Consider the following 25,876-nt stretch of genomic DNA (forward strand, 5'->3'; position numbering starts at 1 on the left):
GCAGAAGTTGCAGTGAGCCAAGATCACGTAACTGCACTCCAGCCTGGGTGACAGAGCGAGACTGTGTCAAGAAAAAAAAAAATTAAGAGATGTATTTATTTTTTATTATTATTATTATTTTTTTTTTTTTGAGAAGGAGTCTCGCTCTTTCACCCAGGCTGGAGTACAGTGGCGCTATCTTGGCTCACTGCAAACTCCGCCTCCCGGGTTCATGCCATTCTCCTGCCTCAGCCTCCTGAGTAGCTGGGACTACAGGCACCCACCACCACGCCCGGCTAATTTTTTGTATTTTTAATAGAGACGAGGTTTCACCGTGTTAGCCAGGATGGTCTCGATCTCCTGACCTCGTGATCCACCCGCCTCGGCCTCCCAAAGTGCTGGGATTACAGGAGTGAGCCACCGCACCCGGCCATTATTATTATTTTTTAGCTCATCAGCCATTGTTAGTGTATTTTGTGTGACCCAAGACAATTCTTCCAATGTTGCCCAGGGAAGCCAAAAGATTAGATACTCCTGATTTAGAAGCTGAGCCTGGGGAACAAAAGTGAAAGTCCATCTCTACAAAAATGAAAATTAGCCAGGCATAGTGGCACACACCTGTAGTCCCAGGTATTTGGGAGACTGAGGTGGGAGGATTGCTTGAGCCCAGGAGTTGAAAGCTGCAGTAGCTATGATCATACCACTGCACTCCAGAATGGGCCACCCACGCTTCTTCCCTCTCCTCTGGCTTCCTGAAGCACCCAGTTCTATCATCGTCTTGGGTTATAATGTAGGGCCAAATGTAATCATCTGTTCCAAGGAGGCTAGAGGGTATTGTCATGGGACAATGGGAGAGACTGCACCTGTCAGTATGGTGCAGTTGGTGTATGGAAATGCACAGCAGTGTACTGACATACACAGAGAACCAGCTTTGGGGAACTCTGAAAGCCAGTTGGAAGCTTGCAGAGCCACTGAGGACAGGAGAGGAGAGAAAGGAGAGGAGGGGAGGGGAGGGGAGGGGAGGCGGGAAGAAAGGGGGGAGGGGGGAGGGGAGGAGAGGAGAGAAAGGAGAGGAGGGGAGGGGAGGGGAGGGGAGGCGGGAAGAAAGGGGGGAGGGGGGAGGGGAGGAGAGGGGAGGAGCAATTCCCATTGCTGCACAATGGGAATAGTTTAGCTGGTGGGTTCTATAAAGATGGGAATGGTAGAAGGATGGTCATTTAGAGAAGAGTTTGATACAACCCCAAGAGCAAATAATAAGGATGTGGACTAAGGTGGTATAGGAAAGGTGGCATTTTGAAACACATTTGGTCTGGGTGTTGAAAGTTAGATTGGCAAGATTTGGGGCTTGATTTCCTGGGATAGTGGGGGCAGCTATTAAAAGATGGGGAGTCTAGGCCAGGCACGGTGGCTCATGCCTGTAATCCCAGCAATTTGGGAGGCCGAGACGGGCAGATCACCTAAGATTAAGAGTTCTAGACCAGCCTGGCCAACATGGTGAAACCCCGTCTCTACTAAAAATACAAAAATTAGCCGGGCGTGGTGGCGGGCGCCTGTAATCCCAGCTACTTGGGAGGCTGAGGCAGGAGAATTGCTTAAACCCGGGAAGTGGAGGTTGCAGTGAGTCGAGATCACGCCATTGCACTCCAGCCTGGGTAACAAGACGGAAACTCTATTTAAAAAAAAAAGATGGGGAGTCTGAAGGATGAGTGGTTTTGGAGCATAAGAGTCCAGTTGAGACTATGGCAATTAATACAGGTGGAAATAACTAGTAAATGGCTGGAAATCCCTAACTTAGGCTTAGAAAAGATGTCCAGTCTCAAGAGTGGAGTTGTTCATATGGAGTGGTTAATTAAAGTCATGAGAATCATTTGTCAAAGAGCAGTGTTAGAAATTTAAAAGCTTGGGAAGAACAGTTCAAGTCAAATCCTGAGTTTCAAATGATTTCTTCATGGTAAAGCTCTGTTCATAGGCTTCCAGTCTCTCCCATACTCAAGCCCTAGGACACGCCTTATTCAGAGTTGCCAGCCAGGGCAGAGCACTGGGGAATGGGGAGGCCACTCCAGGGGCAGAATTTGGGGGCTCTAGCTCAAAGCTGGGAGATAAGCAGCTAGAGGACAGGCCTGGGGAGTGCTGTGGCAGTGTGTTCCGAACACATCCCCAAAATATGTTCAACGATTGTCTCCCAACCCAAATGCTCTTCTCTTATCCTGTGGGCTTGATGCTCCTCCCATTGAGAGGTGGGGTCTCTGTTCCCTCCTCTGAATCTTTGAATCTGGCACCGTGGCAGAAGTGATGCTGGTGACCTCTGAGGCTAGTTCATAAAAGGCTATACAGCTTCTGCCTGGTTATCTTGGGACATTCACCTTTACAGCACAAGCCTCCATGTAAGAAGTCCAAGGCCACGTGGATAGGCCATGTGTAGGTGTTCTGGCCAACAGCCAGAGATCTCAGTCTATACCAGCATCTTGGTATAAATCGCTTGCCAAACATGAATGATGATACCTCCAAATGACTCCTGGCCCCAGCCATCAAGCACCTCAGCCTTTTGTCATCCCAATTGAGGCCCCAGATGTCATAGAGCAGAGACAAGCCATCCCTGCTGTGTTCTTTGTGAATTCCTGACTCCCAGAATCCATGAATATAATAAAATGAGAGGGAAGGTGTGTCCTCACTGCCATTTTGTTATATTTGTTTTTATTTTTATTTTTGATTTTTGTTTTGTTTTGTTTTGTTTTTTGAGACAGGGTCTCATTCTGTCTCCCAGGCTGGAGTGCAGTGACACAATCTCAGCTCACTGCACCCTCCGCCTCCCAGGTTCAAGTGATTCTCCTGCCTCAGCCTCCCCAGTAGCTGGGATTACAGGCACGTGCTACCATGCCCGGCTAATTTTTTGTATTTTTAGTAGAGACAAGGTTTCACCATGTTGACCAGGCTGGTCTCAAACTCCTGACCTCAAGTGATCCACCCACCTCGGCCTCCCAAAGCGCTGGGATTACAGGCATGAGCCACTGCGCCCAGCCTTGTTTTTGATTTTTTTGAGACAGGGTCTTGCTCTGCTGCCCAGGCTGAAGTGCACTGGTGTGATCATAGCTCACTGTAACCTCAACCTCCTGGGCTCAAGCAATCCTCCTGCTTTAGCTTCCCGAGTAACTGGGACTACAGGTGTATGCTACCATACCCAGCTAATTTTAAAAAATGTATTTTGAGTGGCTGGGCGCAGTGGCTTATGCCTGTAATCCCAGCACTGTGGGAGGCCGAGGCGGGCAGATCACGAGGTCAGGAAATCGAGACCATCCTGGCTAACACGGTGAAACCCCACCTCTACTAAAAAATACAAAAAAATTAGCCAGGCATAGTGGCAGGCGCCTGCAGTCCCAGCTACTTGGGAGGCTGAGGCAGGAGAATGGCGTGAACCCAGGAGGCGGAGCTTGCAGTGAGCGGAGATCGGGCCACTGCACTCCAGCCTGGGCGACAGAGCGAGACTCGTCTCAAACAAACAACCAACAACAACAACAACAACAAAAAATATATATATATATAGAGAGAGAGAGAGTCTTTTGTCTGAGCTGCCAACATGCCATCCAGACTGAGGAAGACCCAGAAACTTTGGGGCCATGTGAGCCATGACCGCATAGGCAAGCTCCAGAAGCACCCCGGAGGCCACAGTAATGCTGGTGGAATGCATCACCACAGGATCAACTTCAACAAATACTACCCAGGTTACTTTGGGAAAGTTGGTTTGAGGCATTACCACTTAAAGAGGAACCAGAGTTTCTGCCCAGCTGTCAGCCTTGACAAATTGTGGACTTTGGTCAGTGAGCAGACACAGGTGAATGCTGCTAAAAACAAGCCTGGGGTTGCTCCCCTCATTGATGTGGTGCAATTGGGCTACTACAAAGTTCTGGGAAAGGGAAAGCTCCCAAAGCAGCCTGTCATTGAGAAGGCCAAATTCTTCAGCAGAAGAGCTGAGGGGGCCTGTGTCCTGGTGGCTTGAGGCCACATGGAGGGAGGTTCATTAAATGCTAACTACTTAAAAACAAATAGGCCGGGTGCAGTGGCTCACGCCTGTAATCCCAGCACTTTGGGAGGCCGAGACAGGCGGATCGCCTGGTTGGGAGTTCAAGACCAACCTGACCAACATGGTGAAACCCTGTCTCTACTAAAAATACAAAAAGTTAGCCAGGTGTGATGGCGCATGCCTGTAATCCCAGCTACTCGGGAGGCTGAGGCAGAAGAATCGCTTGAACCCGGGAGGTGGAGGTTGTGGTGAGCCGAGATCGCGCCATTGTACTCCAGCCTGGGCAACAAGAGTGAAAACTCCGTCTCAAAAAATAAATATAAATTTAAAAAATTATATATATTTTTTTTGGGGGGGGGGCTGTGGGGAGCTGGGCATAGTGGCTCATGCCTGTAATCCCAGCACTTTGGGACGCCAAGGCGGGAGGATTGCTCGAGCCCAAAAGTTTGAGACCAGCCTGGGCAACATAGCAAGACCTCATCTCTATTTATTTATTTTTATTTGAGATGAAATTGCAGACATCATAGCACTTTACCCCTAAAATAAATAAATACCTATAGAAATAAATATTGCCCAGGCTGGTCTTAAACTCCTAGCCTCAAGCAATCCTCCCACTTTGGCCTCCCAAAATGCTGGGATTACAGGCATGAGTCACTATACCTGGCCTTAAAATGGCAGTTTTAAGCCACTGATTTGGAGTAATTTGTTATACAGCAATAGGTAACTAGAATAAACACCTATAATCTTACAAGGAACTTTTTGGTTCTATCTGAATCTAATCCAACTTCCACTTTCACTTTTCAAAGGGATAACTGAGGCCTAGTTGCGGAAGAGACTGGCAATCTGCCTACTAACCCGGAGTTTCTCCCACCACGCTCTCCTGACCAAGAAGGTGCCTTGGAGGAAGCAAGGCCTGTTCTGCCACAGGGTCAGTAGGCTTTTCGCCTTCATCCATGGATGGCTTGTGGCAAGGATATATTTTTTCTCCCATTTATGTGAAAACTTTGAAACTAATTGTGTGTTCTGTGAATGCTAGCTCTCTTGAATTGGGGTAATGGTTATTGTTTATAGAGCATAAGCCAAGTTTTATATTCTACAATGCAAACAGGTACCTGTTTCTAAATAAAACTGTTTACATTAAAAAAACAACAACAACAAAACTTTGAGGGCCGGGCGTGGTTGCTCATGCCTGTAATCCCACCACTTTGGGAGGCCAAGGTGGGCAGATCACTTGAGGCCAGGAGTTCAAGACCAGCCTGGCCAACATGACAAAACCCCGTCTCTACTAAAAATGCAAAAATTATCCGGGTGTGGTGGTGTGCGCCTGTAATCCCAGCTACTTGAGAGGCTGAGGCAGCAGAATCCCTTGAACCCGAGAGGCAGAGGTTGCAGTGAGCCAAGATCGCATCACTGTACTCCAGCCTGGGCAACAGAGCAAAACTCCGTCTCAACAAAAAAAAAAACCCACTTTGAAACAGAAAAGCGTAAAGAATACTACATTAAACACCAGTGTGCCCATCAGACTTTAAAAAATTATTAATATATTGCCATATATGCTTTCTGTATGTATAATCATTTTTATTTTTATCTTTTTACATGTAGACCTTAAAATCCCAATGTATAGGCCAGGCGCAGTGGCTCACACCTGTAATCCCAGCACTTTGGGAGGCCAAGGTGGGCAGATCACTTGAGGTCAGGAGTTCAAGACCAGCCTGGCCAACATGGCAAAACCCTGTCTCTACTAAAAATACAAAAATTAGCCGGGTGTGGTGGTGGGCGCCTGTAGTCCCAGCTACTTGGGGGGCTGAGGCAGGAGAATCGTTTGAACCTGGCAGGCGGAGGTTGCGGCGAGCTGATGTTGTGCCATTGTACTCCAGCCTGGGCGACAGAGCAAGACTCTGTCTCGAAAAAAAAAAAATCCCAATGTATGTATAATCTTTTTTTTTTTTTTTTGAGATGGAGTCTTGCTCTGTCACCCAGGCTGGAGTGCAGTGGCATAACCTTGGCTTGCTGCAACCTCTGCCTCTCGGGTTCAAGCGATTCTCCTCCTGAGTAACTAGGACTACAGCCATGAGCCACTGACCCTGGCCTGTATAATCAATTTTTTTTTTTTTTTTAGACAGAGTCTTGCTCTATTGCCCAGGCTGGATGGAGTGCAGTGGCACAATCACTGCAAACTTCGCCTCCTGGGTTCAAGTAATTATCCTTGAGCCTCCCGAGTAGCTGGGACTACAGGCACGCACTACCATGCCCGGCTAATTTTTTGTATTTTTAGTAGAGATGGGGTTTTACTATGTTGGCCAGGCTGGTCTCAAACTCCTGACCTCATGATCCGCCTGCCTCAGCCTCCCAAAGTGCTGGGATTATAGGCGTAAGCCACGTCACCTGGCCCTGTATAATCTTTTTTACCAAATATTTGAAATGAAATTGCAGACAGAATAGCATTTTAACCCTAAATACTTCATTGTATAACTATAATGCCATTATCATTTCTATTACCTAATGTTTAATACATATTCAGACTGTCCCCTAATTGCCCCCAAAATGTGTTTTATAGATTTTTTTTTCAAGCCAGGATTTAGTCAGGGTTCACACATTGTATTTGACTGTCTCTTTAAATCCAGAACAGTCTCCCTATCTCTTTTTTTTTTAAAATGATCTTTTTTTTTTTTTCCAGACAGGGTCTTGCTGTGTTACCCCGGATGGAATACAGTGACGCAATCATAGCTCACTGCAGCCTCGACTTTCTGGACTCAATCGATCCTCCCACCTCAGCCTCCACAGTAGCTGGGACTACAGCTGTGCACCACCATATCCAGCGAATTCTTTAATTTTTTGTAGAGACAGGGTCTCACTGTGTTGCCCAGGCTGGTCTGGAACTCCTGGGCTCAAGTGATCCTCCCACCTTGCCCTCCCGAAGTATTTGGTTTACAGGCATGAGCCACTGCTCCTGACCAGACACTGATTTTTTGAAAAGATCAAATTAGGTGTCTTGCAGAATATCTCACATTCTGGATTTATCTCATTGCTTCATCATGGTGTCTATTAACTTGTTCCTTTATCTTCTTTATTTCCTGTAAACTGAAGTTAGGTCTGAAGGCTTGACTGTGAATTAAAACATTTTTGGCAAGAATATTTCATAGGTGGTGATGTCAGATTAGTTTTTATTAGTAAAATTAAGCTTAACTAGCTAAAGTGGTGAGCAGGGGTGTTTTGTTTTGTTTTTTGTTTTTTTGAGACGGAGTCTTGCTCTGTCGCCCAGGCTGGAGTGCAGTGGCACAATCTCGGCTCACTGCAACCTCCGCCTCCCAGGTTCACGCCATTCTCCTGCCTCAGCCTCCCGAGTAGCTGGGACTACAGGCGCCCGCTACCACGCCTGGCTAATTTTTTGTATTTTTAGTAGAGACGTGGTTTCACCGTGTTAGCCAGGATGGCCTCGATCTCCTGACCTCGAGATCCGCCCGCCTCGGCCTCCCAAAGTGCTGGGATTACAGGCGTGAGCCACCACGCCCGGCGCAGGGGTGTTTTTAAATTCAAACATGAGCCACAAGAATGCCCCTTTATCCCAGCTGCTATTCACCATGTGCATAAACTTCCTGGTACATAAGAGTGAAAATGAAAAATAGCCGACTTGAACAAGTGTTCCAACTTCACTCTTAAAAATAAAAAAGCAACGACAACCAAAACCAAAACCAAAAGAAGAAAACATACATACCAGTCCTAGCAGGTAACAGTGTAAAAATAACTGGAGATCGCGCCACTGCACTCCAGCCTGGGCAACAGAGCGAGACTCCGTCTCAAAAACAAAAACAAAAACAAACCCCTCTGAGCCCCGAGTTTTCTGGGAGACTGATTTGAGTAATAATACAACTCCGGTCTCCCGCACAGCCCGCTCCGCGCGTGAATTACCCTTTCCCTATTGCAATTACCCTGTCTTGATAAATCGGCTGTGTCCAGGCAGAGGGCAAGGTGAAACCCCTTCGGCAACTTTACAGGGCTGCCCTTCCGCAGCTCAGTCTAATTGCTGAGAGAAATTAACCTAATAATAGTTGCAAACGGGACACCGGGCATGCAGTGTGAGGAGCTGGTCCAGAGCCTCTGACTCACACTGGGAAGTCATGGACGGTTCAGGGGTGGGGGGCGACACAATGTCCGAGGCCTGCGACGTCCCTCCCTTGCTCCCTCTCATCCCTGCGACTTTCTTTCACCCGTCCTCCGCACGAACGAGACCACGCCACCCAGAAGAAGGCTCTGGGGCACGGGGCTGGTTAGAGCCCCAGAGTCCCCGCCGCCGCGCTCCAGGTGTCCCTGCGCACAGGCGCCCCACGGTGACGTCAGGGACGCGACTCCCGCGATGCCCCGCGCGCCGCCTGATCCCAGGCGCGGGCTCAGACTGGGATCTCGGAGTTCCCCTGCTCCTTCCTGACGGTGCGGTCTGGCGGCCCGTAGCGCGGGCCCTGCCATGGAGCATCCTGGAGCCTTTGGCCTCGTTTTACATGGGAGGCCCCTCGAAACAGGGCACGTCACTTGCCCCCGGTCACCTGCGGGCGGCGAGACTCTCGGGTTGACTCCAAGGCCTGACATTCCCCTCCGGTTTTCACGGAGGAGGGTGAGGATGTTGCCAGGAGCTGCCGTTAGGCTGGAGGAGCTTGCGGTTGGGTCCACCCGCCTCTGGACAGGCCTTAGCGTTCACCCGCGGTTTCTCCCTGACTTTGAACCCAAACTCCCTACCCCGCAAGTCCTTCCCTGTTTGATTGCTGAACTGCAAGTGACGGAAGAACTAAGTGTTGGCGAAAGCTGATGCTCCAGAGGGTGCAGAGTAGAAGTCAGGGGTGGGGGCCTCGCCATGGGGTATGTATAATGTAGCCCAGGGTCCTGGCACCGAGTCTCTTCAGGAATGCAAGGGATTTGGATTAGATGGTTTCCTGGAGATCTAAATTATCCCCTTTTGCAATTGCATACCTAAAGAAACCGCTAGGGCTGGCATGAGCCTGGAAAAACACAGGCAGGGTTAATGGCCCTGTCCTTTAGTCGGTGGCCCCACACTTCTTCCAGTGACTCAGAAGGGGTCCCTGGAGTCATGCAAATGGAACATATCCATCATGCGCCAAAACGTCCTTGTGTCTCCTTGTAATCCCTTCCTCTCCACAACCATTGTCACTTTAGATTGGTTTCTGTCACTTTAGATTTGTGTGTAACTTCTAGAGGTTTTTTTTGTTTGTTTGTTTGTTTTTTTTTTGAGGCAGAGTCTCACTCTGTCATCCAGGCTGGAGTGCAATGGCGTGATCTCGGCTCACTGCAACCCCTGCCTCCCGGGTTCAAGTGATTCTCCTGCCTCAGCCTCCCAGGTAGCTGGGACTACAGGGGCGAGCCACCGTGCCCGGCCTAGAGTTTTATATAAATAGTCTTATAGGCCGGGCATGGTGGCTCATGCTTGTAATCCCACCACCTTGGTAGGCCTAGGTGGGTAGATCACTTGAGGTCAGGAGTTTGAGACCAGCCTGACATGGCGAACCCCTATCTCTACTAAAAATACAAAAATTAGCCGGGTGTGGTGGCTCGTGCCTATAATCCCAGCTACCTGGGAGGCTGAGGCAGGACAATCACTTGAACCCAGGAGGTGGAGGTTGCAGTGAGCCGAGAACATGCCACTGCACTCCAGCAGGGGCGACAGAGTGAAACTCCATCTCAAAAAAAAAATTAGCCTGACATGGTGGTGTGTACCTGTAGTTCCAGCTACTCAGGAGGCTGAGGTGGGATGATGGCTTGAGCCTGGGAGATGGAGGCTGCAGTGAGCCGAGATCGCTCCACTGCACTCCAGCCTGGACTATAGAGCCAGACCTTGTCTCTAAAAAATTTAAAAATTAAGAAAAAAATCATGCAGTATGCTCTCTTTTGCTTCTTTTAGCACAGTTTGTAACTTATTTATATTTTATCAATAATTTATTCCTTTTGCTGAGTAGTATTCCACTGTATGGATATATTTGTTTTTTACCTATAATTTGTTTATTCAGTCACCTGTTCACATTTAGGTTGTTTCCAGTTTGGGGTTGTAACAAACAAAGCTATCTAAAAGCTTTGCGTGGAGATATGTATTCATTTTTCTTGGAGTGGCTAGATGATATGATAGGTGTATACTTAAGGTTTTTTTTTTTCTTTTTTTTTTTTTTGAGACAGAGTTTCGCTTTATTATCCAGGCTGGGGTGCAGTGGCGTGATCTTGGCTCAGTACAACCTCCACCTCCCAGGTTCAAGTGATTCTCTTGCCTCAGCCTCTCGAATAGCTGAGATTATAGGTGCGCACCACCATGCCCAGCCCATTTTTTTTTTTTTTTTTTTTTTTTGAGACGGAGTCTCACTCTGTCACCCAGACTGGAGTTGCGCGATCTCTGCTCACTGCAGGCTCCGCCTCCCGGGTTCACACCATTCTGCCTCAGCCTGGAGGCAGCCTGGAGGCAGGCTGGAACTACAGGCGTCTGCCACCACACCCGGCTAATTTTTTGTATTTTTTAGTAGAGACGGGGTTTCACCGTGTTAGCCAAGATGGTCTCGATCTCCTGACCTCGTGATCCACCCGCCTAAGCCTCCCAAAGTGCTGGGATTACAAGCGTGAGCCACTGTGCCTGGCCCTATTTAAGTTAAGAAACAGTTTTCAGGCTGGGTGTGGTGGCTCAAGCCTGTAATCCCAGCCTTTGGGAGGCCAAGGCAGGTGGATCACGAGGTCAAGAGTTTGAGACCAGCCAGTCTGAGTCACCCCGGTCAACATAGTGAAACCCCGTCTCTACTAAAAATACAAAAATTAGTCAGGTGTGGTGGCGTGTGCCTGTAGTCCCAGCTACTCGGGAGGCCGAGGCAGAAGAATTACTTGAACCTGGGAGGCGGAGGTTGCTGTGAGCCGAGATCTCACCACTGCACTCCAGCCTGGGATACACAGCGAGGCTCTATCTCAAAAAAAAAAAAACAGTTTTCGAAGTGGAATATAAAATACAATTTTATATTCCCACCAGTAGTATTTGAGAATTCTAATTGCTCTCCATCTTCATCAACATTTGGTATAATTAGTCTTTTAAATTTTAGCCATTCTAATAGGCATGTAAATCTCATTGTGGTTTTAATTTACATTCCCCTAATTACATGGTATTGAGCATCTTTTCATGTGCTTTTGCCACTGGATATAGGATTTGCAGGTGGATCAGATACGTGATGTGAGAGAAGAGTCAATGATTTTGAACCCTTGCCAATCCCTGAGTACTTCCTAATCCCCCTCCTCCTTGCCATGCGCTGGCTATTTCCTGTGCCATTCCCTGCATTGCAAATTCCTAAATCATCCAGCTCTAAAGAGCCTTCAGTGATCCTGTTGGGTGGGCACTCATAGTCCTGGCAATTGATCTTCACCTGTACAGAGCTAATTTTCCACTCATTCTGTACCAGTTGGTGAGCTTCCTGAGAATATGGATGGTTGGATTTTCTCGTTATGACTAACCTCTAGTTGTAGCCCAGGCTCAGACTTTCAGTATACATCACAAATGGTACTCTCCAATCTAATATCAAGTTGTGGATGTTTTGCTTCAAGCTACCAGCCCTTAGCTGTGTGATCAGTGCAATTTACTTAATATCTCTGTGTTTTAATTTATTTGTTGTTAAAATGTTACCTGCTGCACAGAGTAATAAGCATTAAATGCAAAATAAGCCAGCGCAGAGGCTCATGCCTGTAACTCTAGCAAGCTGGGAAGCTGAAATGGGGGGATTGAACCCACGAGTTTGAGCTTGAGCCCAGGAGTTCGAGGCTGCAGTGAGCTATGATGGCACCATTGCACTGCAGCTCCCCAGACTGGAGTGCAGTGGTGCCATCATAACTCACTGCAGCCTCAAACCAGAGTGAGACCCCATCTCTAAAAAAAAAAAAAAAGGCAAAATGAATGTAAAACTCAATATGGTGCCAGGCACATAGTGTCTTCCCTAGAAAAATCATCCTGTTATTCTTATCTTTTTTTTTTTTTTTTTTCCGAGACAGGGTCTCACTCTATCACCCAGATCAGAGTGCAGTGGCAAGATCTGGGCTCACTGCAACCCCTGCCTCCCAGGTTCAAGCAATTCTTGTGCCTCAGCCTCCCGAGTAGCTGAGACTACAGGTGAGCGGCACCACACCTGGCTAATTTTTGTATTTTCAATAGAAATGGGGTTTCACCATGTTGACCAAGCTGGTCTCGAACTCCTAGCCTCAAGTAATCTGCCCACCTTGGCCTTCCAAAGTGCTGGGATTACATGCGTGAGCCACCTTGCCCAGCCAAGCTGTTACTATTTTCTGATCTGAATACTTTGATAGTCCATTTCTGAAACTCAAAGATAGGTGCTTTGCAAATGGTTATTAATGTAATCTCAATCTTTTGAGTAGTAAAAGCTGACATTGGGGGCCTGGCATGGTGGCTCACGCCTGTAATCCCAGCACTTTGGGAGGCCAAGGCAGGCGGATCACCTGAGGTCAGGAGTTCGAGACAAGCCTGACCAACATGGTGAAACCCCATGTTTCTACTAAAAATACAAAATTGTATTTTGTGGTGGTACATGCCTGTAATCCCAGCTACTTGGGAGGCTGAGGCAGAAGAGTTGCTTGAACCCGGGAGGCAGAGATTGCAATGAGCCAAGATCACGGTGCCATTGCACTCCAGCCTGGGCAAAAAAGAGCGAAACTCTGTCTCAAAAAAAAAAAAAAGCAGGTATTGAATTAGTTTGATTCCTTGAATCAAGTAATTGAATTGCTTTCCTTCCTCCTTCCATTGAGATCCACATTGTTATAGAAAGTGTCCCTTTCCAGGCTGAGTCCTTGGCCTCTTATGCCTATATGGCCACTTGTTTGCTACCATGTCTCTGTTCTCTACACTGATGCCCTGGAGTGGGACAGAAGAGTCTGCAAAACATCCCTTTGTTTCAAAATCTTTCTCTCTCATTTTTAGTAGAGACGAGGTCTAGCTGTGTTATCCAGGCTGGTCCTGAACTCCTAGCCTCAAACTGTCCTTTCACCTTGGCCTCCCAAAGTGTTGGGATTACAGGATTACATGTGAGCCACTGAACTCAGCCAACAGGTGTATGTACTAGTTTAAGGAGACTTGGTATTTAGGTTTTGATTTAACAAATTTTTTTGTATAGACAGGGGGTCTCACTATGTTGCCCAGGCTGGTCTCGAACTCCTGGCTTTACACAATCCTTCCACCTTGCCCTCCCAAAGTGCTGGGATTATTACAGGTATGAGCCACTGCACCTGGTCCCAAATCTTTTTTTGAGACAGAGTCTTGCTCTGTCACCCAGGCTGGAGTGCAGTGGCACAGTTTGGGCTCACGGCAACCTCCTCCTCCTGGGTTCAAGTGATTCTTGTGCCTCATCCTCCTGAGTAGCTGAGACTACAGGTTCGTGCCACCATGCCCAGCTAATTTTTGTATTTTTAGTAGATATGAGGTTTCACCATGTTGGCCAGGCTGGTCTCAAAGTCCTGACCTCAAAGTAATTTGCCTGCCTTGGCCTCCTAAAGTGCTGGGATTACGGGCATGAGCCACCGTGCCCAGCCTGAATCTCTTTTGATGTCCCATATTTTATGAGATACAATTCAAACTCTAGCATTCCCAGCTTCCTCACTTGAGGTCCAAGCCTTTCTAACTCTCCAGCCCAAATGTTAGCTTTGTAACATTGCATCCACTCAATTTAAATGGAATGTGTAAAACCCCTTCCATGAGTACCTACCAGCAGCCAAGCTATAGTAAAGGTCTGAAGCTTAAAATGTGCACAGGCTGTCCTTTCTCTTGAGAGAGAAATAAAATGGTGGAGGAAGTGTGATGAGGACAAGAATGATAAGGAGGATGCTCTGGAGGTGGAGGGGGAAGACTCCAGCCAGAAGGGCCATGTGATTCTACTTATCATCAATCACTGTTTGTTTGGTGTCCAAGCTGGTGCTGAGCCCTGAGCATTTAATAAGTTGATTTGACCCTTATCTTCCCAACACAGGGTCAGGCCTGGGTCTGGAGCCGGGGTTGGGGAAAATTGTGGAATAACCAAATACCTGGAGCCTCCCTGTCCAAGGAGGGCGTGTTCAGGAAAAGTTTCCCAGCAGAGATAAATTCTGTATGTTATTAGTCCAGAGTCCAGGGACCACTCCCAGGTGTGGTTTCACTCGGGACACTGGGAATCCTCTCTCCAGGGGATATCTGTTGGTATGATGATAACTGGAGAGGAAATGTGTGGAGATCATCAGATTCCATCTGGCACTAGGGTGATCTCCCTGCTGCCTGACTCACAGCACTGACTCCAGGCTTCTTTGGCTCTGGGTCATTGGTTAACTGGCCCCAGTTCCAGGTTGCAAGTGCACTCTGCAGCTGTTCCCTGCCTCTTGCTTTGGGCAGATACCTTGCCCAAGCTGTCAGATCCTGCCTCTCTCTGAAATGGGATGACTAATGTGTGGACCTCAAAGGATAAGAGTGAGGGCAGCTGAAGAATTACAGTAGTAATAATAGCTAACAGTAATATAGTTCTTTTTTTGCTGGGTGCGGTGGCTCACGCCTGTAATCCTAGCACTTTGGGAGGCCGAGGTGGGTGGATTGCCTGAGATCAGGAGTTTGAGACCAGCCTGGGGAACATGGTGAAACCCCCATCTCTATTAAAATACAAAAAATTAGCCGGGTATGGCGGAGTGCTTCTGTAACCCCAGCTACTCGGGAGGCTGGGGTTATTGAGACGGAGTCTTGCTCTGTTGCCAAGGCTGGAGTGCAGTGGCACGATCTCGGCTCACTGCAACCTCCGCCTCCTGGGTTCAAGTGATTCTCCTGCCTCAGCCTCCTGAGTAGCTGGGGTTACAGGTGCATGCCGCCACGCCCGGCTAATATTTCATATTTTTAGTAGAGACGGGGTTTCACTATGTTGGCCAAGCTGGTCTCAAACTCCTGACCTTAGGTGACTCACTCGCCTCAGCTTCCCAAACTGCTGGGATTACAGGCATGAGCCACTGCGCCTGGCCAATATAGCTCTCATTATGTGCCAGGAACTGTTTTTGGTGCTTTACACATATTAATTTATTTAATCCTATAATTACCTACAAAGTATAGTGATTAAGAGCATAGACTCTAGAACTAGACAGGCCAGGTTTGAATCCCTGCTCTGCCATTTACTAGCACTGTGACCTTGGGGAAGTCTCTGCCTCAGTTTTCCCATCTGCTAAAAGAGGATAATCCCAGTATCTACCTCATAGAGTTGTTACAAGGATTAAATGAGTTACAATTTATAAACAGAATGCTGGCTGGAAATATTAGCCGGGCATGGTGGCGTGCTCCTGTAACCCCAGTTACTTGGGAGGCTGATAGTTTAAAAACTATCTAAAATTTTGATAAATCCCATTTTTCCAGGTGAGAAAACTGAGGCACAGAAGAGTTAGATAATTGGCTGGGCATGATGGCTCATGCCTGTAATCCCAGCACTTTGGGAGTCTGAGTCGGGTAGATCACCTGAGGTCAGAAGTTCAAGACCAGCCTGGTCAACATGATGAAAACCCATCTCTACAAAAATACAAAAATTAGCCAGGCATGCTGGTGCATTCCTGTAGTCCTAGCTACTCGAGAGGCTGAAGTGGGAGAATCATTTGAATCCGGGAAGTGCGGGTTGCAGTGAGCCGAGATCACGCCACTGCACTTCAGTCTGGGCAATAAAGCGAGACTTGGTCTAAAAAAAAAAAAAAAAAAAAACAGTTAGGTAATTTGCCTAAGATACCGCAACTGAATGGAGCTGGGACTCAAACCCCAGGAAGTTTGACTGTGGAGGCTGTGCTTTCAATGAAGTGGGCATGTCCACATTAATTACTTTATAAGGGGAGTGGGTGGGAGAAACCCTGAATTACGTGATGTGGAAGCTTCTAGCACTTAAGATGTGAGTTAGTCTTCCTTCTTCTGTGGTAAGTGAAGTTTGCAGCAGCTGGTAGCTGGACTGTCTTCAGGTGGCCAGCAGCTTCTGGAAGGGGGCTCTGAGGCCTGAACAGGGGCTAAAAGGCTGGGGTTTGGTTTGGTCTCTTCAGCGTCCTGTCTCAGAGCTCATTTATCTTCCTCTCAGCACTGCTCCCAGGAAGTCCAGTGTGACTTGATCCTTGGTACTTGGTAAATGTCAATCTAAAATAGAAAACCTTTGCTAAATCTCAAGGAGAGACAGTCTCACTGTCTGTCGCCCAGGCTGGAGTGCAGTGGTGGGATGACGAGGGCTTGAGCCCCTCGAACTTCTGGGCTCAAGCAATCCTCCTGCCTCTGCCTCCCAAGTAGCTGGGATTACAGGCATTCACCGCCACAGCCAGGTAATTTCTTAATTTTTCTTAATTTTTTGTAAAGACAGGGTCTCGCTGTGATCCCCAGGCTGGTCTCAAACTTTTGGACTGAATCAGTTCTCCCACCTCAGCCTCCCAAAGTGCCAGGATTACTGGCGTGGGCCACTAAGTCTGGCCTAATCTCTGGGAGTTTAAACTCAAGGTAAACTGAATTCAATTCAACAAACCTTTGCCTGGGGCTTCTTATGTCAGGTCTTCTACTGGGCCCTGGAGATACTGGAGTGCATTGAGAGGCCACCTGGACCTCAGGATGCTCCCAGTTCAAAGGGGGAAATGCAGAAGTCTACAGGCAGAATGTGGGCAGTGGACCCCAAATTAAATAGGAATCAGCCACCTGGGAGGGGCAGGAAGTGTTCCTGCCCTGGGTAATGGCTCAGGCAAAGGCAAAGAGGCCGTTTCTTTTGGCCACGGCTGGGTGGTGGTCTGGAAGATCAGATAAATGTGATTGTGGAGTAAGGAATTTACCCTGAGGGAGAGGAGGATGGTTTTAAATTCTGGAAAAGAGCTCACGCCTGTAATCGCAGCACTTTGGGAGGACAAAGCGGCAGTAACCCTTGAGCCTAGGTGTTTCTAGACTAGTCTAGGCAACAGCAACATAGCAAGACACCCCCTTCTCTAAAAAAAAAAAAAAAAAAAAAAGCGCGGTGGCTCACTCCTGTAATTCCAGCACTTTGGGAGGCCGAGGCGGGCGGATCACGAGGTCAGGAGATCGATACCATCCTGGCCAACATGGTGAAACCCCGTCTCTACTAAAATACTAAAAAAAAAAAAAAAAAAAAAAAAAATTGCCGGGCGTGGTGGCGCCCGCCTGTAGTTCCAGCTACTTGGGAGGCTGAGGCGGGGGAATCGCTTGAACCCGGGAGGTGGAGGTTGCAGTGAGCCAAGATCGCGCCACTGCACTCCAGCCTGGCGACAGAGCAAGACACCGTCTCAAAAAAAAAAATAAAAAAAAAAAATCAGCCGGGTGTAGTGGCGAGTGCCTGGTCTTAGCTACTCGTGAGGCTGAGGTGGGAGGATCGCTTGAGCCTAGGAGGTGGAGGTTGCAGTGAGCTATGATCGCGAAACTGCACTCCAGCCTGGGCGACAGAGCAAGACCCTGCCTCTAAGAAAATGAACAACAAAAAATAAAGTCTGTTAAGGAGGGTCTCTCGGAGGCAGGAGAGGAAGCAGGGAGAGGCACAGGTAGGGTGAGGGTCCGCTTTAGGGTGGGGCTCTAAGGACGCAGGAGTGGCTTGGACTAGCGTGGGGGATTCCGCCCTGGCGCTTTCCCTGGCTGGCTCTCCCATGCTCGCGCCTCGCTCCCCTTCCTCGGTCTTCGCTATGTGGGATACTCCTGGGCCGCCCCGGACTGACACCTGAGCCAGGGCTCGGTCACATCCTGGCCTGCTCCACAACTCCGAAGTCGCGGCTGCCACCCCTGTCCTGCAGCCGGCCCTGAAGGGTCTGGGCAGGTGCCGCCCCGCAGGCCCCGCCCCTCCCCGCAGGCCCCGCCCCTCCCGCAGGCCCCTCCCCCGGCGCTCGCGCGCCAGGACCGGGCGGCGCCGATGCGCTTGGCGGGAGATAGAAAAGTGCTTCAACCCGCGCCGGCGGCGACTGCAGTTCCTGCGAGCGGGGAGCGCGGGACCTGCTGACACGCTGACGCCTTCGAGCGCGGCCCGGGGCCCGGAGCGGCCGGAGCAGCCCGGGTCCTGACCCCGGCCCGGCTCCCGCTCCGGGCTCTGCCGGCAGGCGGGCGAGCGCGGCGCGGTCCGGGCCGGGGGGATGTCTCGGCGGACGCGCTGGTGAGACGAGCTGGGCGGGCTTGGGCCCTTCCCCCCTCCCTTTAAGTCACCGCCCCCCCACCCAGCTCCCCCCGACCCTCCCCAGGCTCCCACCAAGCTGGGGTGTGTGTGTGTGTTGGGGGCGGAGTGTTTCCGCGGAAATGTTGCGTCCTGGGCCCTCTGAGGCAGGGGCGCGCGTAAAGCTGGGGGGCTCTTGGGCGTCCCTCGCGGCTCCCCGGGCCTGCTGGGCCTCGGAGCTGGGACGGGCGGGTCTCCTGGGACCCGGGCCAAGCCCTGCATGATGTCATTTTGTCTCCCGCCTAATTGCGGGATGGGGTGGGCCGGCCGGTGTCAGCTGGCAGGGCCTTCGCCGGTGAGGGAGGCGACCCCTGGGAGCGAGTGGGAGTCTTCAAGTCCCAGCTAGTGGGAGACCGAACCTGGGAGGCACTTGTTCCAGCCTAGTTTTGGGTCAACTTGGTGGGTGGGCTTTGCTCCTTAACATTCCGGGGAGCACAGAGTCCCCCAAGCCCTCTCCCCTGGACTGAGAAGGGTGCTGAGTTGGGGGCTCTTTTGTCTCTCCCACCTGGGTTCCGCGCCCCAGGTTGGTTCGGTTTGAGACCTCTCTTCCTGTTCCCACGAGGAGTTTTGGGCAGCTGGTGTTGAAGGTGCGGGGGAGACAGAGTCCCTGGGGCAAAGGCAGGAACTGCGGTCTCCATTTTACTTATTTCCCCAGAGACTTAAGTGGCAGAGCCGATCCCGGAGCCACGTCTGTGGCTCCAGATCTCTGTCTTACACCTGTGCGCCTGGGGCCTGAGCTCCAAGCTTTTCAGCCTGCCTGGGAGACAGGACAGTGGGGTCCTGACCTCTTCCCTGCCTGGATCGTTGCAGCTCAGATAACCTTCGGTCCCTCTTTTTTTTTTTTTTTTTTTTTTTTTTTTGAGAAGGAGTCTCGCTCTGTCACCCAGGCTGGAGTGCAGTGGCGCGATCTTGGCTCACTGCAACCTCCGCCTCCCATGTTCAAGCGATTCTCCTGCCTCAGCCTCCCCAGTAGCTGGGACTTCAGGCGCGTGTCACCACGCCGGGCTAATTTTTTGTATGTTTAGTAGAGACAGGGTTTCACCATGTTAGCCAGGATGGTCTCGATCTCCTGACCTTGTGTTCCGCCCGTCTCGGCCTCCCATAGTGCTGGGATTACAGGCGTGAGCCACCTTGCCCGGCCAACCTTCGGTCCCTCTTTAGAAGATAGCCTCATCTAAAGATGAAGCCTTCCATCTCTCTAGATTTTTGCCCTTTCAGGCTGAGGATAGGGATCTGAGCACAGGGACTGTGTTTCTCAGGCCCCACTTTCCCAGGACAGCGCCAATGTCCAGGAAGAGTTTTCTGTTCAGGCACCTGTCAGACCCTGCCCTGGTTTGTTTGTTTTTTTTTTTTTTTTGAGGCAGGGTCTCCCTCTGCAGTCCAGGCCGAAGTGCTGTGGTGCAGTCATAGCTCACTGTAGCCTCAACCTCCCAGGTTCAAGTGATCTTCCCACCTCAGCCAGCTGGGACTGCAGGCTGAGTAGCTGGGACTATGGGCACGCGCTGCCACAACTGGCTAATTTATTTAATTATTTAGGAGACAGAGCCACTCTGTGTCGCCCAGGCTGGAGTGCAGTGGCACAATCTCGGCTCACTGCAGCCTCTGCCTCCCGGGTTCAAGGAATTCTGTCTCAGCCTCCCAAGTACCTGGGACTATGGGCGCACACTGCCACGCCTGGCTAATTTTTTGGATTTTTAGTATAGACGGGTTTCACCGTGTTGCTCAGGCAATCCGCCCGCCTTGGCCTCACAGAGTGCTAGGATTACAGGCGTGAGCCACCGCGTCTGGCCTGTTTTATTTTGTGTAGAGATGGAAGAGGGCAGGAGTGGCCTTGAGTCGTGTCTCACCTCACTGTGTTACCCAGGCTGGTCTCGAACTCCTGGCTTCCAGGGATTCTCCCCCCTTGGCCTCCCAAAGTGCTGGGATTACAGGTGTGAGCCACCTTGCCTGGCCCCATCCTGGTTTTTTGTTCAGGAAGAGTTATTCCAGGAGTGACTGCCCCTAGACCACCCCCAGGTCCTAGGCTACTTCTCCCATGAGGGGCTCAGTGGAGGAACCCCTCCCATGTGAAGGATGGCAGCTCCACAGCCCTCAGCCCATTTCCTGGCCACTTGCTGTAATTCTCCTCTGCCCTAGTGCCCCACTTCTCGCTTTGTCTCTGACTCACCCCTGTCCTGGAGCAGAGCCCAGCACGTTGAAGGGCAAAATGTAGGGTATGTTGGACCAAAATGTGGTTGCCACCACTAACTGGCCTCTGCTTTTTCAGCCGGGATTAGGATGTGAGGACTTGCAGGTGTCTGGAGTTAGGAAGGTTCAGAGCCTGGCTCTATGAACTTGGCAGGTGGCCTCACCCCTCTGAGCCTCAATTTCCGCATCTGTTAAGGGGGATAATGAGAATGTGGGTGAAGTTGATGGCCAGCACATATGGTAAAGTATATCATCTCACAGAAATGCCCCAGCTGTCTGAGATGCTGACCCTATCAAACAGCATTGGAGGCTGGGTGTGGTAGCTCATGCCTGTAATCCCAGCACTTTGGGAGGCCAAGAGTTCAAGACCAGCTTGACCAACATGGTGAAACCCCTCGTCTCTACCAAGAATACAAAAATTAGCCGGGCGTGGTGGTAGACGCCTGTAATTGCAGCTACTCGGGAGGCTGAGGCAGGAGAATTCACTTGAACCCAGGAGGCGGAGGTTGCTGTGAGTCGAGATCATGCCATTGCACTCCAGCCTGGGTGACAAAGCGAGACTCTATCTAAAAAAAAATAAAAATAAAAATAAAAAAACGGCATTGGAGCTCCATGCAGACGTCATTTCATTCTTGAAAGAATATTTGCTGACCTTCTGTTAGAAGCCAGGCCGTCTTTGTGCTGGATGCTGGAGAAGCAAAGATGGTTTCTGTCACGAGCTGTTTGGGGGCAGTTGATTTTAAAGCCAGCTTCATTCTGTTATTAGTATCTTCTGGATTTTTGCCTTCTATTTTGCAGTGGTGGAGGACCCATGAACTAGGTCAGGAATGAATTCCAGATCCTTCTGTATTGCTGACTGTAGACACCGTCCCTCCTTTCCTATTTCTGAAAATTTTTTTCTTTTGAAATTGGGTCTTGCCTGGCCTAAAAAATTTAATTAGTATTTCTTATTGACTAATAGGCAGCAGCTTTGCACATTTTTTCATTTATTTGTGTATTCAGTCAGTCCCTGGGCAAACATTTCTTAAGCCCTTTTGGTGGTAAACCCTGGGATGCCAAGGTGGAGCTGACCTTTGTAAATGATGTAGAGGAGACAGGCAGTTGCAGTGTAAGGGCCCGAGACAGGAAGGTTTCCCATGTGCTGTGGAAGTATAGGAGTGACTCTAGGAAGCAACGGTGAGCTCTGGAGAACAAGGAGAAGGTAATGTGGATAGCACAGTAAGCCTTCTTTCATTTGGTCACAAGACCTAGACTTGCCTTGTTTGGAAACCTGTAAGCTTTTTCCAGTTTACAAATGTCTGACCTAGCAACTTACCTGACCAACGTGACCTGATGCAGGTCCTGTCGGGTGGAGTTGGGGAAAGATTACTAACCTTCCTCAAGCACCTGACATCTCTGGAGGTGGATCCTATGATTTCCACTTTTTTTTTTGAGACGGAGTCTCCCTCTGTTGCCCAGGTTGCAGTGCAGTGGCACGATCTTGACTCACTGCAACCTCTGCCTCCTGGGTTCAAGCAATTTTCCTGCCTCAGCTTCCCGAGTAGCTAGGACTACAGGTACATGCCACCACACCCAGCTAATTTTTTTGTATTTTTAGTAGAGACATCATTTCACCATGTTGACCAGGCTGGTCTCGAACTCCTGACCTTGTGATCCACCCACCTCGGCCTCCGAAAGTGCTGGGATTACAGGTGTGAAGTCACCGCGCGCCCGGCTGATTTCCTTTTTTTTTTTTTTTTTTGTGAGACGGAGTTTCGCTCTTGTTGCCCAGGCTAGAGTGCAATGGCTTGATCTTGGCTCACCCCAACCTCCGCCTCCCAGGTTCAAGTGATTCCCCTGCCTCAGCCTCCTGAGTAGCTGGGATTACAGGCATGCGCCATCACGCCTGGCTAATTTTGTATTTTAGTAGAGACGGGGTTTCTCCATGTTGGTCAGGCTAGTCTCGAACTCCCGACCTCAGGTGATCCACCTGCCTTGGCCCCAAAGTGCTGGGATTACAGGTGTGAGCCACCACACCTGGCCCGATTTCCATTTTTGTAACTATTAAACTGGATAAATACAAGGATTTTTTGGAGCAACTTGGAAGATTGCCTGGTAGAGTAAAAACAATCAGAATTCAAAGCAGCTCGTACTGTTTTTTTTTTCCCTATAGCCACGTTAGAAGATATTGTACACTGGGCCAGGCGCGGTGGCTCACGCCTGTAATCCCAGCACTTTTGGAGGCCAAGGCGGGTGGATCACGAGGTCAGGAGTTCAAGACCAGCCTGGCCAAGATGGTGAAACCCTGTATCTGCTAAAAATACAAAAAAAATTAGCCGGGTGTGGTGGCAGGCGCCTGTAATCCCAGCTACTCAGGAGGCTGAGGCAGGAGAATCACCTGAACCTGAGGGGCAGAGGTTGCAGTGAGCTGAGATGTCACCACTTCACTCTAGCCTGGGTGACAGAGTGAAACTCCGTCTCAAAAAAAAAAAAAAAAAGATACTGTACACTGATTTTTCTCTCCATTAATTATGCCTGTGTGTAGGTAATTGTACACTGATTTTTCTCTCCATTAATTATGCCTGTGTGTAGGCAATTGTACACTGATTTTTCTCTCCATTAATTATGCCTGTGTGTAGGCAAGGATTAAAAAGGGATTTGCAAAAATGGACATAAGCGAGACACGGTGGTGCACACCTGTAATCCGAGTTACTTTGGAAGGCTGAGGCAGGAGGATCCCTTGAGCCCAGGAGTTCAAGACCAGTCTGGGCAACGTACTGAGACCCTGTCATTACAAAAAAAAAAAAAAAAAAAATCCACACACGAAGAAACAACTTGGCCAGTCACAGTGGCTCAGGCCTGGAGTCCCAGCACTTCGGGAGGCCAAGGTGGGAGGATTGCTTAAGGCCAGGAGTTCCAGATGAACCTAGGCAACATAGTGAGATATTTCTACAAAAAAATACAAAATAGCCAGGCATGGTGTCATATGCTATTTGTTCCAGGTACTTGGGAGGCTGAGGTAGGAGGATTGCTTGAGCCTAAGAGTTGGAGGCTGCAGTGAGCTATGATTATGCCACTACATTCCAGTCTGGATGACAGAGCCAGACTCTGTCCCTAAAAGAAGAAAAACAACAAACGGACATAGATAATATATTTAGAATTTTTTTTCCAAATAACTAATTATCTCTTAAAATCCTAGTGCCTGATAACTTACTTCATCAACTTTATTCCTTAAAATATCCATGCAGGTTTGTTACTGAAAGGAAAAAGCGATAGTCTGATTTTGAACATAATATTCTTGGTGAAATCTTAACTTTCTTTTTCCTTTCTTTTCTTTTTTTGAGATAGTCTTGCTTTGTCACCCAGGGTGGAGTGCAGTGACATGATCTCAGCTCATTGCAACCTTCATCTCCCAGGTTCAAGCAATTCTCCTGCCTCAGCCTCCTGAGTAGCTGGGATTACAGGCATGCGCCACCGCACCCAGCTAATATTTGTATTTTTAGTAGAGATGGGATTTCACCGTGTTTGATCAGGCTGGTCTTGAACTCCTGACCTCAAGCAATCCACCCACCTCGGCCTCCCAAAGTGCTGGGATTACAGGTTTGAGCCACTGTACCTGGCCTCTTTTTCTTACAGCTTTTGAAATCACTAGGGTGTTCCTGAAAATAAAAAAGAAGAAAAAGAAGAAAGTAGCTCTTAACCCTATTTCATTAAAAAATTTAAAAAGAGGTGAGGTCAGGTGTGGTGGCTCATGCATATAGTCCCAGCACTTTGGGAGGCCGTGGTGGGAGGACTCCTTGAGCCCAGGAGTTCAAAACCACCCTGGGCAATATGGTGAGACCTCGTCTCTACAAAAAATACAAAAGTTAGCCAGGCGTGGTAGCATACCCCTGTAGTCCCAGCTACTTAGGAGGCTGGGGCGGGAGGATCATTTGAGTCCAGGAGTTCAAGGCTGCAGTGAGCTATGATCATGCCACACTGAATTCCAGCCCAGTGACAGAGTGAGACCCTGTCTCAATAAAAATAAGTGAAGCAGAAGTGCCTATGTCTTAAAAAGAAGAAAAAGTAAGAGCCTCGCTCCCCCACACCTTTCCCTAGGGTGGGCTCCCCGCTGCCTATACACTCTCCATTATGTAAAACATATGGACACACCATCCTTGACCCTTGGCCTGCTTTCCCCATAGCGAGGATCTGGATGAGCTGCACTACCAGGACACAGATTCAGATGTGCCAGAGCAGAGGGATAGCAAGTGCAAGGTCAAATGGACCCATGAGGAGGTGAGTGCCATGGGGAAGAGAGGGTCGATGGCAGCTGGGGGCTGTCCAGAGGAACTGAGCCTGGAGTGTCTACCTGATGTCTCATCAGATGGGATGAAGAGGAGGAGCCGGTGAAGGAAGGGATGGGTCCTCTGATTGTCCTCATGTCTCTTCTCAGAACGTTGTGGGGGACTCTCAATTCTGAGGACTCAGCGGGTGGGAAGGGGATGTATGTCCCAGACCTCGGGGCCCAGTGTGTCTCCTGAGCACCTGGCATGTTCTATGTTGTGGACATTGATTGTGCTTTTTGTCTTTTGACTGCTAGGAGGTTCGGCCAAGTCTGTAACTCCCCCTTTCTTTCTTTCTTTCTTTTTTTTTTTTTTTTGAGATGGAGTTTCGCTCTTGTCACCCAGGCTAGAGGGCAATGGCATAATCTCAGCTCACTGCAACCTCCGCCTCCTGGGTTCAAGTGATTCTCCTGCTTCAGCCTTCCGAGAAGGTGTGATTACAGGCGTGAGCCACCACATCCAGCTAATTTTTTTTTTTTTTTTGAGACAGTCTTGCTCTGTCACACAGGCTGGAGTGTAGTGGCATGATCTTGTCTCACTGCAATCTCTGCCTCCCGGGTTCAAGCAATTCTCCTGCCTCAGCCTCCTGAGTAGCTGAGATTACAGGCATGCGCCACCATGCCCAGCTAATTTTTTTTTTTTTGTATTTTTAGTAGATACAGGGTTTCACCATGCTGGCCAGGCTGGTCTCGAACTCCTGACCTCGTGATCTGCCCACCTCGGCCTCCCAAAGTGCTGGGATTACAGGCGTGAGCCACCATGCCCGGTCTTAATTTTTGTATTTTTAGTAGAGACGGAGTTTCACCATGTTGGCCAGGCTAATCTCGAACTCCTGACCTCAGGTGATCTGCCTACCTCGGCCTCCCAAAGTGCTGGGATTACAGGCATGAGTCCCCACACCCTGCCAACTCCCACTTTCTTTTTCTAAAAAAATTAACTATATTGAACCTTCTGACATCAAGCCCTGAATTGGTTTCCTTCTAGCTCCATCTTTTTATTTTCTAATAAATGTGATTGAAATATAATTTGTATGTAATTATATGCAATCCAATGCCCTTTTTTTTCCCCTTTTTGAGATAGGGTTTTTGCTCTTGTCATCCAGGCTGGAGTGCTGTACTAGTGTGGCTCACTGTAGCCTCAGCTTTCTGGGTTCAAGCAATCCTCCCCACTCAGCCTCCTGAGTAGCTGGCACCACAGGCATG

General features: G+C 49.2%; 1 protein-coding gene across 4 annotated transcripts in view; it reads left to right on the top strand.

The window, feature by feature from the left end:
- Positions 1-17,862: 17,862 nt before the first annotated feature.
- Positions 17,863-25,876, top strand: part of MYBL2 (MYB proto-oncogene like 2) — a 49,616-nt gene continuing 41,602 nt past the window's right edge. For all 4 annotated transcript variants that reach the window (XM_063659347.1, XM_054467301.2, XM_063659348.1 and 1 more), the window contains exons 1-2: positions 17,863-18,126; positions 24,534-24,627. In XM_063659347.1, coding sequence (XP_063515417.1) covers positions 18,107-18,126; positions 24,534-24,627 — 114 coding nt within the window. In that variant the 5' untranslated portion in view covers positions 17,863-18,106. The remainder of the gene's footprint in view (positions 18,127-24,533; positions 24,628-25,876) is intronic.

This window comes from Pongo pygmaeus, chromosome 21 (genome assembly GCF_028885625.2).
Source record: "Pongo pygmaeus isolate AG05252 chromosome 21, NHGRI_mPonPyg2-v2.0_pri, whole genome shotgun sequence".
Classification (NCBI taxonomy): Eukaryota; Metazoa; Chordata; class Mammalia; order Primates; family Hominidae; genus Pongo; species Pongo pygmaeus.